The sequence below is a fragment of the Triticum aestivum genome, chromosome 6B (assembly GCF_018294505.1).
Source record: "Triticum aestivum cultivar Chinese Spring chromosome 6B, IWGSC CS RefSeq v2.1, whole genome shotgun sequence".
Lineage (NCBI taxonomy): Eukaryota > Viridiplantae > Streptophyta > Magnoliopsida > Poales > Poaceae > Triticum > Triticum aestivum.
The window spans coordinates 133581577-133601506 of record NC_057810.1 but is presented as its reverse complement, the minus strand read 5'-3'; the positions used below and the strand labels follow the sequence as shown (position 1 = coordinate 133601506).

At 44.9% G+C, this 19930-nt stretch overlaps 2 protein-coding genes across 2 annotated transcripts; one reads left to right on the top strand and one right to left on the bottom strand.

The window, feature by feature from the left end:
• The first annotated feature begins 4486 nt into the window (after positions 1 to 4486).
• LOC123136149 (prolyl endopeptidase) lies at positions 4487 to 13312 on the top strand. The gene is made up of 12 exons (XM_044555462.1): positions 4487 to 4785; positions 4858 to 5077; positions 5373 to 5573; positions 5703 to 5773; positions 5846 to 6002; positions 6633 to 7226; positions 7863 to 8243; positions 8358 to 8433; positions 8529 to 8592; positions 11494 to 11629; positions 12734 to 12847; positions 12937 to 13312. The coding sequence occupies exons 1-12, from the start codon at positions 4517 to 4519 to the stop codon at positions 13000 to 13002; spliced, it is 2349 nt and encodes a 782-aa protein (XP_044411397.1). The 5' UTR covers positions 4487 to 4516; the 3' UTR covers positions 13003 to 13312.
• A 1041-nt stretch (positions 13313 to 14353) lies between these two features.
• LOC123138956 (uncharacterized) lies at positions 14354 to 19647 on the bottom strand. The gene is made up of 3 exons (XM_044558800.1): positions 19420 to 19647; positions 14789 to 15529; positions 14354 to 14677 (listed from the first exon to the last, which is right to left on the bottom strand). The coding sequence occupies exons 1-3, from the start codon at positions 19645 to 19647 to the stop codon at positions 14423 to 14425; spliced, it is 1224 nt and encodes a 407-aa protein (XP_044414735.1). The 3' UTR covers positions 14354 to 14422.
• Positions 19648 to 19930: the final 283 nt, after the last annotated feature.

Here is a 19930-nt window from a genome sequence, read left to right as displayed (position 1 = left end):
CCTACGGGTTCGAGAACTATGTAGACATGACCTAGAACTGTTTCCGGTCAATAACCAATAGCGGAACCTGTATGCTCATATTGGCTCCTACATATTCTACGAAGATCTTTATCGGTCAAACCGCATAACAACATACGTTGTTCCCTTTGTCATCGGTATGTTACTTGCCCGAGATTCAATCGTCGGTATCCAATACCTAGTTCAATCTTGTTACTGGCAAGTCTCTTTACTCGTTATGTAATGCATCATTCCGTAATCAACTCATTGGTCACATTGCTTGCAAGGATTATAGTGATGTGCATTATTGAGAGGCCCCAGAGATACCTCTCCGACAATCGGAGTGACAAAACCTAATCTCGAAATACGCCAACTCAACATCTACCTTTGGAGACACCTGTAGAGCTCCTTTATAATCACCCAGTTATGTTGTGATGTTTGGTAGCACACAAAGTGTTCCTCCGGTAAACGGGAGTTGCATAATCTCATAGTTAAAGGAACTTTGTATAAGTCATGAAGAAAGCAATAGCAATATACTAAACGATCAAGTGCTAGGCTAACGGGATGGGTCAAGTCAATCACATCATTCTCCTAATGATGTGATCTCGTTAATCAAATGACAACACATGTCTATGGTTAGGAAACATAACCATCTTTGATTAATGAGCTAGTCAAGTAGAGGCATACTAGTGACATTAAGTTTGTCTATGTATTCACACATGTATCACGTTTCGGGTTAATACAATTCTAGCATGAATTATAAACATTTATCATGATATGAGGAAATAAATAATAACTTTATTATTGCCTCTAGGGCATATTTCCTTCAATCTGTCGTGACAAAAACATGACATCGGGCCAGACCACCACTGCAGTCACACGCCCGGCGGCCCCACACGCCCAACGTCCACCGCAACCACCTTCAGATCTGGATGATGGGGCCCAAATCTCCATCGTTGCCACCAGTCCACGTCGACCCCATGCACCTGACGGTCGTCGCAGCCACCAACAGAACAAGACGATGGGGCCCAAATCTCCATCGTTGCCACCGATCAGCACCGACCCCATGCACCCGACGGTCATCACAACCACCAAGAACATGATGTTGGGCTCTTGATCTGCCACACGCCGTCCCTTAGTGCCCATCGAGCCCACGGCCGCTAGTGCACAGAGCCACCTACAGCCCGCATGCTGCCGAAAAGAAGTCTCGCTCCCGCTTGACCCTTCTCCTCTACCGCGACACCAACCGTGAGCCCACTCAGCTAGGGCTGGGCATTCGGTTTATATGGTTAATATGGTTCGGTTTATTTGGTATTTTTATAATTTCGGTTTTGAAGAAATGGAAACCGAATTAATCACACAATATTTAGAAATCGAACCATATTAACCATAATATATCGGTTCGGTTTATTCGGTTAACCGAAAAACCAAAATACACGCACTCATCAGTATATATCACAAGAGCTAGCAACCTTAACATCAGTCAATGCTTTATTCAGTCAAGCAAACTAGTGAACATAACTAAATGTAAAATCACATGGGGCGTTACATGTATTATGTACGGAAGAATATGTGTGATGCGTGTAAACTAAGCAACTCATGCACTAATTGATACACTAATTGCCAGTTACTTCCATAAGCAAGGGTCGGGCATGCATACATACTCCTACGCGATATTGCATGGATAGAAATCTTAATAAGTACTTGCTAGAAGAATACGGCCATTGACTATGTTGCATGCAAACAATAGTAAAATAATCTAAACAGATTCAGTTAGCCATGCTAATATGACGTTACATAGGAGTACTAGTTAGATTGTGAGATTAGAAACTCATCTAGCGGCTGGCCTGACGTCTGCCACAAGCAACAAGCATTTGTCAGAGGACGCGCCCCCGCTGAACTTTCAAAAGCAAGGTATTGCATGGGTATCGTACATATCGGTTTTTTCGGTGTATTCGGTTTTTGGGCACTGGAAACCGAACAAAAACCAAACACCGAACAACCTTAAAATTTCCCACCGAACAAAAAATCGAATCACTGAATAAATAGATAAATCGGTTAATATGGTTTGGTTCGGTTCGGTTTTTCGGTTTTCGGTTCAAAAGTGCCCACCCCTACACTCAGCGGTGGCCCTCCTCAGATCCAGATCGAGCTCGCCCTGGAGCAGTTCCGCCGATGCCGTCAAGACCGCCCCCACATGGCCACCGCGTGCTCCAACCCATAAATCGACGCCTCGTCGCCCTCGCTAGGGGCGTACCTAAATTGAGCTACCCTGGTGCACATGACACCGGGTGCAAGATGTTTTCTTTGTAAGTTTTATGCAAAATATAGTGTGTGACACCCCATCTTTAGATGAAAAATATGAGTGATCATGTGCTAGGACACCTGGTCATTTTCTCTCTAGGCCCGCCCCTGGCCCTCGCCGCTCACCAACACAACACCGGAGCAGAGGGGCTCCCCCGGTGCTTCCCGTGGGCCAAAACTTGCACTGCGATCAAGCGGCCCACCGCCTCCGTCCTCAGAAGAGTTAATTGCTCAAAACCACCAGATTTGAGGCTAGGGTACTCCAAAACTACCGCTTTTGCCGAAAATCACAAAAGACACCACTTCTGCGCCAAGTGGATAACAAATCGCACTGATTTGAAATTGAGCGCGTCTAACAGCAAACCTGACGGGTGGGACCGTTGATGTGACAAAGACTAATCCTAGTCGATCTTTGACCAGCTGATGTGGACGGGGGTCCCACATGTCAGCTCTTCTCTCCTTCTCTTATCTCCTCTCCTCCTTCCTTCCAACAGGAGCGGTGGAGGAACAGCAACAGCGGCTGGCCCTGCTAGCTCCGGCGAGGCCGAACCCCCGCGCCCCAGCATTCTCCGGCGTGGCCGAGCCTCCTCCTCCCCCCCCCCCCCCCCCCCCCACCCGCCCCTGCCCGCTCCGGCGAGGCCGAACCCTCGCGTGCCCGCGCCCTTGCCCGCTCCGCGAGGCCAAGCCCCTGCGTGCCTGTGCCCCTTTCTCCCTGCGGCGAGGCCGAGCCCCCGCACGCCCGTGCCCCTGCCAGTGAGATCCGGGCACTCAGCCGCGGGATGAGGCGGGCGCGGGGCGGGGCTTGCCGGAGAGGCAAGCGCGAGGCGGCGGCGCTTGCAAGGGCCGGGCGGCGGAACTGCAGGCGCTGGGCGGCAACACTGCAAGCGCTGGGTGGCAGAACTGCATGTGCAGGTGGCGGCGAGGCCGACGCGGTCGGACCAGGAGGGACGGGCGCGCTAGGAGCGACGACGGCGGCCAGGTCGGCGACCGGATCGAGCAGGGGATGGCCGGGCAAGGCGAGCTCCACCTCTGGCTCGCCGGCCATGGCGCTTGAACGGCGGACTAGGAGGGATGGCGGCGCGACGTGACTAGGAGATGGACGGCGTTCAGAGGAGGGTGCAGCAGCGGCGGCGCGATGCGACCAGGAAGCGGAGGAGAGAGAGATGAGGTAGAAAGAAAGAGGAAGAAGACAGTGGGGATGACATGTGGGTCCCATGGCCACCTCAGCATCTTATCCACATAGGTCTTTCATGTCACCCTGACGTGTGGGCCAAACCTGTCAGTTTTGCTGTTAGCCGCGGCAAATATGCAAATCAGTGCGATTTGTTATCCACTTGGCGCAGAAGTGGTTGTCTTTTGTGATTTTCGGCAAAAGCGGTAGTTTTAGAGTACCCTAACCTCAAATCTGGTGGTTTTGGGCAATTAACTCTCTTCAGAAGGACCGATGGCTTTCTCGCTGGCTTTCTCTCGCGGCGGCGAGGGCAAAGAGACGTGGGAGTAGGCAGCGGCAGCGGCAGCAGTTAGGTTAGTTCGCCACCCGTGTCACCCTCGGCGACGTGGGGGAAGGAATGACTTAACATCAAGAGAGTTACATCGTGGTTTACACAAAAGGCAAGAGAAAATGGGATGGATTGATTAAATAGTTGTAACTCTCTACCAAAGCCTATTCCACCATCACACAACGAAATCAAGAGTTAGGCACCTCCTCGTCGTAGATGGAGGTCGACGCGACAGTCCACGTGCTTTCGAGCTACAAAATATTGTACTACCTCCGTCCCGGTGTATAAGTCATTCGCGTAGTTCTAGGTCGATAATTTAACTATCTAAATATGTATTATATGTGACAAAAAATATATATTTAGAAACTACATCCGTGTGGAAATATAGTGGTATACTTTTCATGACATATAACACATATTTAATTCCTCAAATCGATGACCTAGAACTACGCGAATGACTTATACACCCGGACGGAGGGAGTATCCTTGTTTATGTTAAGAAATCTTCCAGCTCCAACCGATTTCCCTAGGAGTGCCCGTTCCAATAGGAATCTATCCCCTTTTCAATTGACGCCCGGCTCAGACTCCCCAAGTCACGATATTGTTGACCACCAATCCGCGACCCCTACGGCCCACACGTCATCGACCCACACGCTCGTGGCCAACAAACCTCCTCCGTCCCAGTCGGCGGTGCGTGTGGCCGCACCCAGCACGCCATGGCAGTTCGCAGTTTAACAATGCTTCTACTTAAATCCCTCCGCCCCCTCCGCCGCCTGCAACCTCCGCCACAACGCCGTCCCTCCACTTCGAAATCCTCCTCCCACCTCCCGCTCCCCTCCCGCCGTTCACTCCACCTCCCGCGCGCCGCCGCCGCCATGGGCTCCGTCGCCGGGGACGCCGTGCGCCTCGCCTACCCGCCCGTCCGCCGCGACGAGTCCGTCGTCGACAGCTACCACGGCGCCCAGATCCCCGACCCCTACCGCTGGTAAGATTGACCGCGCTTTTTTTTGTGTTGGCCTTCGAGTTTGGTTTGACTGACTGCGCTTCGCGGTCGCAGGCTGGAGGACCCGGACTCGGAGGAGGCCAAGGAGTTCGTGGCGGCCCAGGCGGAGCTGGCCGAGTCGGTGCTCGCCGGCTGCGCCGACAGGGAGGGCCTGCGCCGCGAGGTCACGCGCCTCTTCGACCACCCGCGCCACGCCGCGCCCTTCCGCCGCGGCGACAAGTACTTCCACTTCCACAACTCCGGCCTCCAGGCCCAGAGCGTCCTCTACGTGCAGGTGCGCCTGCCCGCCACACGCCCAGATCGAGCTCTGCATCGATAGTGGAATTAAATATCATGCATCTACATGCTTCCCTGTCACTCCCGTGCTGGCCCCTGATTAGTGATGGTGGTGATCTGTTGTCACGTGCAACTCCCCGATTAGGAATGCGCCACGCCATTATTATCTGATTATTATTGTTTCTGCTTATAGTTTCACCACTACCGTGTGTCTCTGTTCAAATCGTGTTGCCCCAGTACGCTCTTGATGAGCTGGTACAGTAGTTTGACCGCGCTTTGCCGTGACAATGCAGGATGATTTGGAAGCAAAGGCGGAGGTCCTCTTGGATCCAAACACTCTAAGCAAGGATGGAACTGTTGCTCTTTCAACATATTCTATTAGCGAGGATGGCAAGTACATCGCTTACGGGCTAAGTGAGAGTGGCAGTGACTGGATCACTATTCGCGTTATGCGCATTGCAGACAGGCAGCTTATGTCTGACAAATTGTCCTGGGTAAGTAGATTTGCAACTCGCTATTGCACCTTAGTAGAATCGTTTCTTTTTTGTCTGAACAGTACTGTGCTTACCTGTTGATTCTCCTAATTTTTCATGAAATCCTACATGTGGCTATCTATGATGCAGGTGAAGTTCTCATCTATAAGTTGGACACATGACGGAAAAGGGTTTTTCTATGGCCGATATCCTGCGCCTGGGTAGGTCTACGGCTTTTCTACCTTTTTATAATATAGTACCCACTTCTTAATTCTTGTCATTCCTTTTGTCAGAGTGGAATTGGATGCTGGAACCGAGACAAATATCAATCTTAATCATCAGATATATTACCATATCTTGGGGTCTGATCAGTCAGAGGATATACTATGCTGGAAAGATCCTGAAAACCCCAAACATTCCCTTGGTGCATCGGTCACTGAAGATGGAAAGGTATTTCCCTTCCCTCTCTTAGACCATATCTGGTTCTTCATTTTCTTTTCAGTGTGTCTATGTCATGGTTGTCAAAATCTCCATTCGTGTCTTCAGATTAATGACCCTAAAAGATTTTAGTAACTAACAAATTGCATACCATATTACTATTATTTGCCTACCCCAATTTGTTTGGGACTAAAGGCTTTGTTGTTGTTGTTGTTGTATGGTTTAAAATTCATATATTACTATTATTTGCACAAATGTCATGTATCTTCACTTAATTTTCAAAATAATATCTTTGAATGTATGATTTAAAACATATCACTAAACATTTCGGCAGCACCAAATATAATAAATTTTCATCCTAATTCTTTAATGATTTAATCACATTTGGCCAGCACCAACTATAATAATAAATCTAGCAATAGAGGACTAAAATTGCAAGAGTACAGTGCCTAAAACAGCACACTAGTATTTTAATGAGGGTGTAATCTGCATGCTTTTTAAGTGGTTTACATATGTTTTGCCAATCACAGAAGGCAGAGGGACTATGGACTTATACCTTCAACTATTTAATTAGTGAAATGTCTTGGAAGCTATATATTTCCTACAGAAGATAGTTATCTTAACCTTATGTTTTGTTGGCAGTACATCATACTGGGTACCTATGATGGTTGTGATCCTGTCAACAAGCTATATTATTGTGAAATTTCTTCACTTACCCATGGATTAGAGGGTTTCAGAGAGACAAAGGAGATGCTTCCATTTGTCAAGCTTATAGACAACTTTGATGCTCAATATCAAGTTGTGGCAAACGATGGTGATGAATTTACATTCCTGACCAATAAAAATGCTCCAAAGAATAAGCTGGTAAGGGTAAATATAAAAAAGCCAGAGGTGTGGACTGATGTTCTTTCTGAGCATGAAAGAGATGTGCTCGAGTCAGCTGACGCGGTTAATGGAAACCAGTTGGTGGTGTGTTACATGTCAGATGTTAAGCACACTCTGCAGATAAGAGACCTTATAACTGGAAATTTGCTTCATCAGTTGCCTCTAGAGATTGGTTCTGTTTCAGAGATCTCTTGTAGACGGGGAGACAAGGAAGTTTTTATTGGCTTCACGAGCTTTCTTTCTCCGGGTATTATTTATAGGTGTAACTTAGCATCTACAATCCCTGAAATGAAGACCTTCCGAGAAATTTCAGTTCCTGGGTTCGATCGCACAAGCTTTGAAGTTAAGCAGGTATGTCATGCATCCTCTAATTTTTAAACATTTAATATAGGATAATAGCTAACTAAGATCACCAATCTAAGTAGATGGTAATTACAAGTTCTATTCAAGTATTTAAACATGAAAAAATGAGGATTTTTTTTTTGAGTTTTAACAAATTGATCACCAACTCAAATCCAATATTTTTTATTTAGTTTTAAAAAAGATTTGGTCGTTCTCGCAAGTTACGTTGTCTTGAGTAAAATCTATTTTTAGAAGTATCGACAGGGCAAACTCGATTAGATTTCCCCCTATTTCTTGCCTTCGGGTAATGTTGCTGATTCTTGTTGTTTTCTGGCACAGCTGGTTTTTATCTAGTTCTATTTTATCAGGCAAAAGTTTCCCCTGTTTTGTGAACACGGTCCATGCAAAAAGCATAAGAGCACTGCAATCGCAGAGCTAAACCGAAACTCCCACTAGTCACCGGGAGTTTCTGTTTGTCAAACTGGTTCATCGATCCAGGCCCAGCGGAGTGACAACTTCAGTTTTTGTTAGAGATCTCTTTCTTCTAAATATTTTTAAGCCTGTAGCCTCTTTTTTGGCCTGCCCTGAAATCTTACCGCTTTACTACTATTACTGTTTTAGTTTTGCTAACTATTGATTTTTCAGATTTTTGTCCCTAGTAAGGATGGAACCAAGATTCCCATGTTCATAATGTCGAAGAAAGATATCGAACTCGATGGATCACATCCAACTTTGCTATATGGTTATGGTGGATTCAACATAAGCATTACCCCTTCTTTCAGTGTTAGTCGTCTTGTCCTATGCAAGAACATGGGTTCTGTTGTCTGCATTGCGAACATCCGGGGTGGTGGAGAATATGGGGAGGAATGGCACAAAGCTGGAGCACTTGCAAAGAAACAGAATTGTTTTGATGACTTCATTGCTTGTGCGGAACAACTTATTTCTTCTGGTTACACAAGTAACAAGAAAATATGTATTGAAGGTGGAAGCAATGGTGGTCTTCTAATTGCTGCTTGTATTAACCAGGTTAGAGTAAATCCTCATTTTATTACAAAGCTACATGAGCTTTCAAGTTTATCTTATGTTAATATCAGAATACAATATTTGGCATGCATATCTTTAACCTGCACTGTGTTGCAGCGGCCTGACCTTTTTGGGTGTGCCCTGGCTCATGTTGGTGTCATGGATATGCTTCGGTTTCACAAGTTCACAATCGGTATTTTCTAGTTCTGTTGTGGACTTGGTGATTAGCTGTACTTTACCTCTATTTATTTATACAGCTTATCAATAGATGCTTGATGTTTTCTGTAGGTCATGCCTGGACTACAGATTATGGTTGTTCAGATAAGGAAGAAGAATTCGGCTGGCTTATCAAGTATGGGAATTTCTGTTGTTTCCAGATACCTGTTTGTCACTATTAGTTTAGACATTATATAGTCATTACTGCATTGGTTGTGGGGTCATCTACAATATTGCCATGCCACATTAGTATTGATCTTTTGGCAGTGGTGGAGCTTGGGCCCCCCGTAGTAAAGAGGAGGTGGTGCGGAGCACCTAATTAAATTAGACACTCATGCTGGGAGCTAACTTTAGCAAAATAGCTCATGTGCTAATACTTCCATTGAGTTGCACGTTTAGCCTTGCTCTCTTCCCCTTGGTTAAAGAAATCAGAAAATAAATAAATCTCGCACACGTGCCCAAATGCATGTCATTTTCTGTTACAAGAGTGCCCGGATGACACAGATCCTACAACTTATTAGGCTAAATATAGGTATCGGATCGGGCCGATTACTCTGACTTCTACACGGGGACGCATCATCGTACTCCAAAACCTGTATCTACCTGGCATCCTGGGTTCTAAGTTGTAACCGGCTAGGGATTTACTAGTAAACTGGTTCAGACTTTATGTTAACTTTGTCGTGCTGACTATACGAGGCGGCGCACGGATCGGTCGATTGATACGCAAAAATGAGACGCTCAATCCTAGCAACCTTGAGAGCTCCTTTGAATACCTTATGATGGTGTTATGGCCCAGGGGTGCCTCTCCTTGCTGGTTACCGGCCCAAGTAGGCCATCCCGAGGGCCCCTAGGTTGGTTCTGCTCTGGGCCGTCAGTCCGGCCCATGTGCCTCGTAGGAGAAGAGTCTTGAAGCCTTGCTGTTCAATGCAAGGAAGCCTCCACTGGACTCCCCTGCACGGACTTAGCCGACTAGGTTGTGTAATCCTAGGGGTCGCAGTATGTTATATAAGCCGGGGCCGAGCTAGTTGATGGATCATATAATCCTTTGGTTTTACCTGTACTTTGCACACCCAATCGCAATATACACAGAGCAGGAGTACCTCTATCATAGGGCCTGAACCTGGGTAAAGTCGTCTCATGTTTCCCCTCCGACCTAATCACCATGTTGGGGTACCCTACCGAGGGATCTGCCGGAATCATCTCCGACAGTGGTGGCCCATTCAGATCTAGCATGGTGAACGTAGAGGTTTGATGGGATCGCTGTAATCTCCGACAGTGGTGGCCCATTCAGATCTTGCGTAAACCTGGGAATGGTTATTAAAAAACTGGGTGAAACGGTTTGGTTCTTACTTTGGGTTTGATTGATTCAGGTTTTATGGGGCTGAATCTTTTTTAGTTTGGTTTTGGTTTGGGTATGTGAAGAAACCAATTTGGGTATAGTTGGTTATGGGCTTAAACAGTTTGGTTATTAACGGCTGTAAACTATGGATCCAAACCGGTTTTAGGGCATTGGTTATGTGCAATAAGCAACGACGCATCGTCAACGAGTATCTTTGATCCGCGTACATGATGCGATGCATTATGTAATTCTGTATTATGGGGAAACAACACATGCAAATTGAATGTGTCTGCTTCTGCTTTAGCTAAGCAATTGGTTTTAATGCACTTGTCAGTGAGCTTTTCAGTCGTGGGCGTTGTCTTTTTGACACTTGTTGTGTGTTGACCATATCTCAACGATAACTTTGTTCCCAAACTATTGTAGATGCACTTATGTCTTTTCTATGCCATTTGCTTCTTGACATGTCGATTTGTGCAATCATATATACATTGAAGCAAACCCATAGTTACGTATTGGGTTTAAACCCACGGTTATGTATTGGGTTTAAATTAGTTTGGGTGGAAAAAATAGAGGGTTTAGTTTTGGTTGGGCTTAAAATGGCATTAAACGGGTATGGTTCAAGTATGGTTTTGAGAGATACATGTACGGGTATGGTTCAAGTATGGTTTATGGTCACTGAAGATTCTTGCGTGGTGAACGCAGAGGTTTGATGGGATCGCTGAAGCAGTGGTGGCCCATTCAGATCTTGCGTGGTGATGATTCAGCAATCCCATCAAACCTCTGCGTTCACCACGCGAGATCTGAATGGGCCACCACTGTCGGAGATGATTCCGGCAGATCCCTTGGTAGGGTATCCCGGTGGTGATTAGGTCGGAGGAGAAACATGAGACGATTTTACCCAGGTTCGGACCCTTCGATAGAGGTAAACCCAACTCTTCCTCCATGTATATTGTGATTGGGGTGTACAAAGTACAGGTAAAATTGAAGGATTGTATGATGATCTATCAACTAGCTCGGCCCCGGCTTATTTAACATAACGGGGCCCCTAGGGTTACACAACCTAGTCGGATACGTGGTGGAGGGGAGTCCTCCATGGCTCTGGCTTCCTTGCCTTGAACGGCAAGGTTTCCAGAGTCTTATCCTATGTGGCCCAGGGCGGAACCGACCTAGGGGGCCTTGGGCTGGTAACCAGCAAGGCAAGGCACCCCTAGGCCGTAACACCATCAAAACCTTTCATGCTTTTTAAGTAGGAGAGATTTGATGGAATCAGACCACACTTGCTCCCATTAGATAGGGGAAAATATGCTAAGATTAATTGAATATTAGTTGAAAAAAATTATTGCATAGGTATATGAATATATCTAAAAATAAATAAACCTAACCAACAATAGAACTATCCCTCCAATTTCCGATTAATGGTACAGCTCACCTCGCATGAACAGCGGTGCATGATCCCTACAGTACAACACGATCAGCAAAAAGCCGTCTTTAGGACCAGACAGTAAAAGTGGACTTGCTCATTACTTGGAGATATAATTAGGGAGTGGATTGCTATTGCTCTGGTGGTTGATCTAATTGTTTTGTTTCCTAAGTGTTCAATTCATATTTGTTTCATCATTCTTGCATTTGCTGTAGTAAATTATTCTTGACGTTTTTTTTGCGTACTTATGTGTTGTACTACTGGTGGGCATTTACTAGATATTCTCCCCTTCATAACGTGAAGAGACCTTGGGAGCAAAGCTTTGGTGATAATTGTCAGTATCCAGCAACCATGCTGTTGACAGCTGATCATGATGACCGTGTTGTGCCATTGCACTCGCTGAAGTTGTTGGCTGTAAGTAGAATTTGAATCCTCCATTACCACTTAGTATTCTATTCGATATGAAAATTGATGGCATAGATATGATATAGTTTAACTTATATCATGTGAATGTGGAAAATATTGTATTTACCTCTTTGATTTTACACTCTTGTTGTTTGTCACAGGGGCAGTTATGTTTTATTTTAGTTTATTCTGTCCTGTAGTCTGAACTCCATTATTGTTCATTATTCAAATACCTCAACATAATAATTCACTGGGTAAACATAACCACACGATGAAAAGCCAAACACAGCTATCAATAGATATCTCTTTCTTACTTCATACTGTAAAACAATGTCTTAATCCATGCAAAAGTGGAAATTTTAAGCTTTATAAGACCTTTTTAGTTGTCCAGGGGTCAAGTTGTTGGTCACATGAGTATCACTGAGTTTGTTGGATAAGTTAACAACTTTGTGATTTGATAAACTGCACAAACATAAACATCATATAGACTCTTTTCCTAAATATATATTTTCAGAAAGTACATGGATGGTATTCAAGTAAAGGCTGACTTTTTAATGAACAAGTAGCAACTTCTCCTGGTTCTCTTTTTGTATTCGATCGTGCATCTCTACTTCGACTCGTTTTCTGATAGTTTTGGGTGCTCTTAATAGGATCTTTGGGTGTTCTGTACTTTTGACTCGTAGAGGTTAGGTTACCATCATATTTTGAAGAAATGTAGATTGTCTTTTGGTTGTATTGTTGTTCTGCAGTTTAATGATAATTGTTTTTCAGTGCAAAATGCAAATGAAGACAATTTATTGTGGTTCTTATTTGTCATTTACAGTACAAATCAGTTTTACAACCATGTAATTTGTAGTGTGTCAGTGAGAAATTTGGTGTGTCGTCACATGGAACTAGACTGTCAAGCTATATGCAGGTGCTACTGTTGCTGAAACCATGATCAGACCCTAACTATAAGTTCTTGTAATTACAAACCTTCACCTGTATGCATTGCTGTTTGATGGCAGATGTTGCAAACTATCTTGAATATCTAAGCATTATCTGATGATTAGCTAGTGTGTTTCCTTGCGTGTTTACTGTTCTTACACCTTTTGCTTTGCTTGCTATTCGCAGACAATGCAGCATGTCTTGTGCACTAGCATTGAGAACAGCCCGCAGACCAACCCAATAATTGGTCGCATTGACCGCAAGTCAGGGCATGGAGCTGGCAGGCCGACTAAAAAATTGGTTTGTGCAAAACCGCTTCTCAAGTCCTAGAGTTATGTTTTAGTTTCACTTATTCACTTATTTATTGCATGCCTTGGGTTCAATTTCAGATCGATGAGGCCGCGGACCGTTACAGTTTTATGTCGAAGATGTTGGGCGCTACATGGACTGAGTAGTTCAATTCTGTCCTGGAGATGGATTGCTATCGCTTCAGCTGCTGAACAGTTTTTGAGTTCAAGTACTACAATTCGTTGAAGCTTACAACACTTACAATGTTTGTGTTGTGCAAGCTTATCCGAGCCTATATATTCTTCCATATGTGAAAGGGGGGGGTGTGTTTCTGCTTAGAAAAATGCTGTTGAAAACTTGAAATGGACCAATGAAGCTGTCTGGCTGGAACGATTTAGTCAGGACGCTCAGCCTGGCCCTCGGGGCTCAGGGTATGCTTGATAGATTTATTTAAAGTATTTTCTTGATTTCTTTGCATATCATACCATTTTATTTTCATGTGTATTTGTCGCATCGTTGAAGGTGGCAATCGGTTAGGGTTTCATCGACCCATATAGTAATCCTGTTTTTTTTTTGAGAATTACCCATATAGTAATCCTGGAATGGACATCCTGGCCTGGTGTCTTGGGCTGTGGCCGGGCTTGGGCTTCACTTTTCTGCCTGAAGTCTAGTCCAATAAGAGTTATTTTTTGTATTTTTAAAAATAGGTTTAATTTTTTTGCAGGCAAATCTTTTACCGTCAACTATTTCCAGACTTAGGGGGTATTATTTTGAAAAAATTCCTTATTTGACACTATCTTAAAGTCTGCTTCCTTATATGACATTGGAAAGTTTTTTTTCCCTATTTGACACAAGTTCTAAATTTTATTCCCTATATGACATTAAAAGTTTTTCTTCCCTATTTGACACAAGTTCTAAATTTTATTCCCTATATGACATTTCTGTCCATTTTGAGCCTAAATGACACTTGAAAAGACTCTTTTGCCCCTTATGTGGTATGGTGTGTGTGCGAGGCAGTAGCACACACACGCAGCATCAGTGCGAGGGCAGGAGCACACACGCAGCAACACATACACATGCAGCAATACACACGCAGCAACACACACGGGTGCACACACACACATGCACGCACACACATGCAGCAGCGCACACACACGCATGCATCACATAGGCACGCAACAGCACACACACACGCACGTACACACGCAGTAGCAAACACACATGCAGCAGCACACACACACGCAGCATCACCCACGCATGCAACAGCACCCACGTGCGCATACACACACATACTGCATGAGGGGCAAAATGGTCTTTTCACGTGTCATTTAGGCTTAAAATGGACGGAAGTGTCGTATAGGGAATAAAATTTCGAATTGGTGTCAAATAGGGAAGAAAAACTTTTCCAGTGTCAAATAAGGAACCAGATTTTAAGACAGTGTCAAATAAGGAATTTTCTCTTTCTATGAAAATCTTGTAAAAATCCTGCATTCCAAATGTCTGGTCAACAACATGCAATGGGAACAAAAATCCACATCAATTCATGCATCAAATGTATTAATTATATTATGATACTTACATCTTTACCTAATAATAAAGAGAATTGGGTTTTTGTAGTACGTTATTGGCATTTTTACAGAAAAGCCCCTCTGTTTCGGAGAATTCAACCCGCAATCCCTGTTTAAGTGAATCTGATGAAACTGTTTTCACAAAAAACACCCTGCATCTGCCGGCGTCCGTCGCCCGACCGCACACAGCGCCTCCACGCGCGGGCTCGCGCTCAAGCCTCCCCGCGCCGGCCGGCCACCGGAGCGCCGCAGCTATACCAAACACCTTCTCAATCTACAACGTACTTTTCAAATCAAACAATGGAGTGCCCGGCACGGATTTGAGTTGTCTACAGCATGGAGGATGAGAGAGTTGATAGAGAGAGAACCGAAGTTGCTTGAAGACCTGCGGCAGGAGTGGAGCCAGCTGCGTGGCCCACGTCCCGGACGAACGGGCGCTCCTCTCGAGCGACCTCCTCCTCCCGACAGCAGCACAGACAAGGGGCGGCAAATCTGGCTGCTCCGGCGTGGATCCGGCGACAGGGCGGACATATCGAGGCGGAGGAGCCTGAGGCCGATGGAGAGGCGGCCGGTCGGAGGCGGGCAGAGCTCCAAGGCGGCGGGGCGACGAATCCGGCTGCTCCAGCGTGGATCCAGCGACGGGGCGGACAAATCGAGGTGGAGGAGCCCGAGGCTGCCGGAGGGGCGGCCGGTCGGAGGCGGGCAGAGCTCCAAGGCCACGGGGGTGCGGGATTGTTCGAATCGACACGGAGGAGCACGAGGCCAACAGAGAGGTGGCCGGCCCGTCGGCGGGGCGAGCTCCTCCAAGGACCAAGGTGGCCGTAGTGCCACGGGTTGTTCCTTCGCGACTCTCTTCCTGGACAAAACAAAGATTATAGAGAGTGAAGAAGGATAAGGGAAAAGCTGAGAGAGGAGGAGAGGGGCGGCGGCAGTTGGGCTGGCTTGTGGCACAGACGAGCTCCTCTCTAGGTGCGGTTGGAGGAGGCTGGATGCTGGAGTCGGAACAAGGGGAAAATCTGCGAAGGGGGAAAAACTGGGACAGAAACGAGTGGGGTTGCCTCCTCAAAAGATAAGGCTGCCCAACGAGCCTAGCGATCCCTATTCCACCGCTTTGATCTAGAGCATTCTAAAAAAATACATACATCATCGGCAACTGGGCAAAATTGGCTACAAAATCAATCGAGCTGCTTTCTAGACTAGCTTTGAACGTGTAGTTTATTTTTTACGGGAAGAACGTGTATAGCTTCTTCGGGAAAGAAAGTGTATAGCTTATGGGATAGGATGAGTATATGATAGTCCCTCCGTTCCTAAATACAAGTCTTTTTTTTACAGATTTCAACGAAGACTATGCACAGATGCATATAAACATTTTTTAATGTAGATTTACTTATTTTGCTCCTTATATGGTTAGCATTGAAATCTTTGAGAAGACTTATATTTAGAAACAAAGAGAGTATAAAGTTGTAAAATCAACGGCACTTCCAAATCAATACACCCTTTTTATTAAATCAAAGGGTGAAGATTAAAACTTACTTCTTCGATTACGAGGGCATGATTGCCAAATAAAAACTAACCAATTAATCATGTGTGTGCGCCCCTTCAATTACAAGGGCAACGAGTGGTAGCGGAAGGTGGCGAAAGGCACATGACAACAAACGCGATGGGAATGGCACACAACAGCGCACGACTCAGCATGGCTGGACAAGGGCATCAGTGCCTGTAGTGTGTAGTAGGGCGTCGGCGATTTGTGAGTGTTACGCAGCTGATGTGGGGGGCAATGGAGGCTTGATCAAAGACAACGCGTGTGCTTGGCTGTCAGTTGTGCTGGCATGACGGCACGTGTGGTTGCATGGCGATGAGTGGCGCCAACAGCGAGGTTGGCAGCGACGGTGCAAGATGTGAGACACAACTCAGCATATAGAACACCACCGATACAAGCAAATAGGAAATTCTCACGAGGATGGATGTAGGAGTGTATAGGTATATGTACGCTTTGCCAAAGGTCCATAATGCTCTTTTATATGCTTTTGAGGGGGGTTGTAGCCTTTCCTCTCTCTCTTCATCTCTTTCTTTGGACCGATGCGCATAAGAGTGACAATGTACGGTCGTGCGGATGACATTGATTGGCACTGAATCTGCACATGTGCAGTAGGGCGGCGGCTCGCGTTGAGCAGGCCGGCGGCACCTTGGCCCCCTCTATTTTTCTCGTTGGCTCCCGGCTTTACCAACGAGGCGACGTGGATTTATTGTTTTTATATGATGAAATGTGGTTGCCTTCGTACGATACATCTTCACATGACACGGGGTCCATTGATTACATGTCTCGCTACCTTAGGTTAATCATATATGTTTTGCGCTTCCCTCCCTAAAAGTCCCACATTGCTCGACCCGCTAGCTTCTGACGTGATGGATGGCATGTTAAACTTTTTCTCCCGGTGCAACGCACGGGCACACTTACTAGTTAATACCAATAGACATTGTGTAATTGTACAACAATCATATGCATTTTTTGTTTTAGTTTTTACTTGCACTAGTAAGAATGCACGTGCAACGCACGTCTCAAACGTAAATCAGGTGAGATTCACATGATATAAAACAATGTTTTTAAAAATATAAATCAAATGGATACACAATGTTTGATGTCGCTCAAATTGTATTTTCAAAAGTGAGAAACGATAGTGGTTATGTTGCTTCATAGAATAATCGTAGAAAATATTTTTATTTAAATAAAATTAGCAATTATTTATTAATGCAGTAATATAGGCTTGTAGTGTAGTCTTCTCTTCGAACGTAGCCAGGAAAAAAAAGTATGAACTGCCTTACGGTGCAATTATATTGTTCTAGATGGTTAATTCTTGAATCTTATGTTATTCTACTAATCTGCATAGCAAAATATATACTTGACTAATTTGGATCGAATTATATATATTTTATGGTTGTGTGGATTGCCAAAATTATATAGCTACCTACTATGGATAATATGAAATAGAAGATGATATGTGACTACAACGACTTCTATATAAAATAAAGATGATTTACAAGAACTAACTGAAATGTAAAAGGGCTAAAAAAATCCAATAATTATCATGATAGAAAGTATTTATCCAGTTTTGTATGTGTTTATGTGTTGGCAACCATACTAACTTACAATGCCGTAAGACGCTCTGTGCATGTAGAGACTGAAATGGTTAGAAAGAAAAATAAAGATGGAAGGAACAATATTTCAGAGTATTTGTCAAGCTTAACCTTATCAAGCTTTCAGGTCAGCTTTTAAATTACAAAAAACATGATGAATCCTCAAATAAGAAAGAGCCAACAATTTGGAACATGCTACAAAACTGGTGATGATAGAAAGCATTCATCCTCTTTTTCCTTGTCGTAAGGAGTAGCTTCAGCATACATTTGTAACAGTGTAATACCTGATCCGGAAAGAGTTATTCATTATTATTATTGGAGGAAAGAGGCGCGCAGACAAAGAAAGAGAGGCGGTGCAAATAAGGCCTTAAACAGTATGTCTTCAAGTTTGATGACTGCAGATATGTTGGATCATTTGAAACTGCACAAGTATATAAGAATAAATATATGTGGCAAAATAGCGAAAGGTATATGGTTTCTCTGTCATGAAACAAAATAAATCCGATTGATGTGCATGATGGCGGCAGGCGGCTCACGATTAGCTTCCTAATAGGATGGATGCGTCCGAGATAAGTTTTTTTAATATGATGGATTTGTCTGAGATTAGTTTCCTAATAGGATGGATGCACTCTGATTTACTTTCCTACAATGTGATGCACCCATGATTATTAGTATCCTAATTTCCCAGGCGTGGAGTTTCATATTTTCCTCCACGGTGGAGTACGGTCAGTCAATGTAAATTGCTAAGTGCACAGAGAAAATGGGTTAGGTTAAGTCTAACCGTTAGATTGATTTCAGTGGGTCTAATCGTGCGGTGGTATTGGATCTGTGTACACTTTGTGGGGTGTGCTTAAAAAAGTTCTTGTTTGATTGTTTAATAGTAGTATAGAAAACGGACTGTGCGTTCCATTGGGAGAAAATAATAATCATAATCTTCAGTTGTCATGACCACATTTTTCTGCATCGCCGAGATACACTATCACTCTGATTTTCGTGAAATCGTGAACAATGAACATTTTTTTTAAACTCGTGAACATATCTGAAATCGTGAACATTTTTCAAATCCATGTACATTTTTACAGATTTTTGAATTCTAGAATGATGAACATTTCTTGATTTCATGAACATTTATACTATCTCCAAACATTTTTTTTAGAATTGTGAACATTTTAATACACTTTTCATGAATAGGTGAACATTTCTAGAATCAATGAACATTTTCTTGGAAACTGGTGGAACAAATTTTCAAATTCACGAACATTGTTTTGTTTAACGAACATTTTTTTGCAATGCACGGTAATTTTTGAATCAGTGAACATTTCATGAATTAATAAACTATTTTGCATGTCGCAAATAGTTTTTGATTTTTTAGGATATTTTTCAGTTCATGATTTCTTTTAATTGGCGAAATTTTGTTCCATTTCATTAATGTTTTTTAATACGGAAACTTTTTTAAAACCATGCTCATTTTTTTGATTTCCCGAACATTTATTTTCAAAATTGTGAACTTTTTGAATGTGCGGACATTTTTAAAAAATCATGAACATGTGAACATTTTTCAAAATTCTTATTTTCTTAATTTTTGGAACTTTTTTTAAGCGCCAAATTATTTAAAGCAGAAGAAAAGACGGAAAAGGAAAACTAAAACTAAAACGTGAAATAAAGAAAGGCTGGCCGAACATGGGCCGACCCAAAGAGGCGTCCTGCGTCTTCTCCCAGCGCGGAGAGCGCAGTATAAGAGCATCTCCAGCCGCGCCCCCAATAGCCCCCCTCCCCAGGCAATTTTTACCACCGACGGCCAAAAATCGGCCTAGTCGCGCCCCCGGATCTCATTCAACGCCGGTTTGCGCCAAATTAACAGCCGGCGACCCCGAGCCAAACCCAAGCGCCCGGGTGTCGCCTAGGGCGCCGACATAAGCGAAAAGGGGCGTGGGGCCGCTCTGTCAGCGAGAGGAGGCCCTTTTCCCGCCGTTTCCTCCCGCTTCCCCCGGCTTCCCTCTCATTCTCCATTCCTCCCGCCAATCTCCTCCTCCTCCCTTCGAAGCCGGGCGCCATGCCGCTGAAGAAGTACGTGTTTCCCTGCGCCGCGATGGATACCACAACCGCCATCACCGCCGCCCAGCCGAAGCAGAGGAAGCAGAGGGCGCCGCCGTCCAAGCCCCCGGGCATGACCAACGCCGACTGGAAGGTGGAAGTGCAGCGCCGGGAGGCCGTCACCGCCGATAGGCGCAACAGGGCCAAGAAGGCCCGGGAGAGGGCGGCGCTCGCGGCTACGGCGGCGGCGGCGGAGCGCTCGGCCGAACAAGCCGATGCGGCTCGCGCGGGGATGATGAATCCACCCGATGGCCACGGCCCACACCCGACCTGGAGCCAGCAAAGCATCGGATCTCCG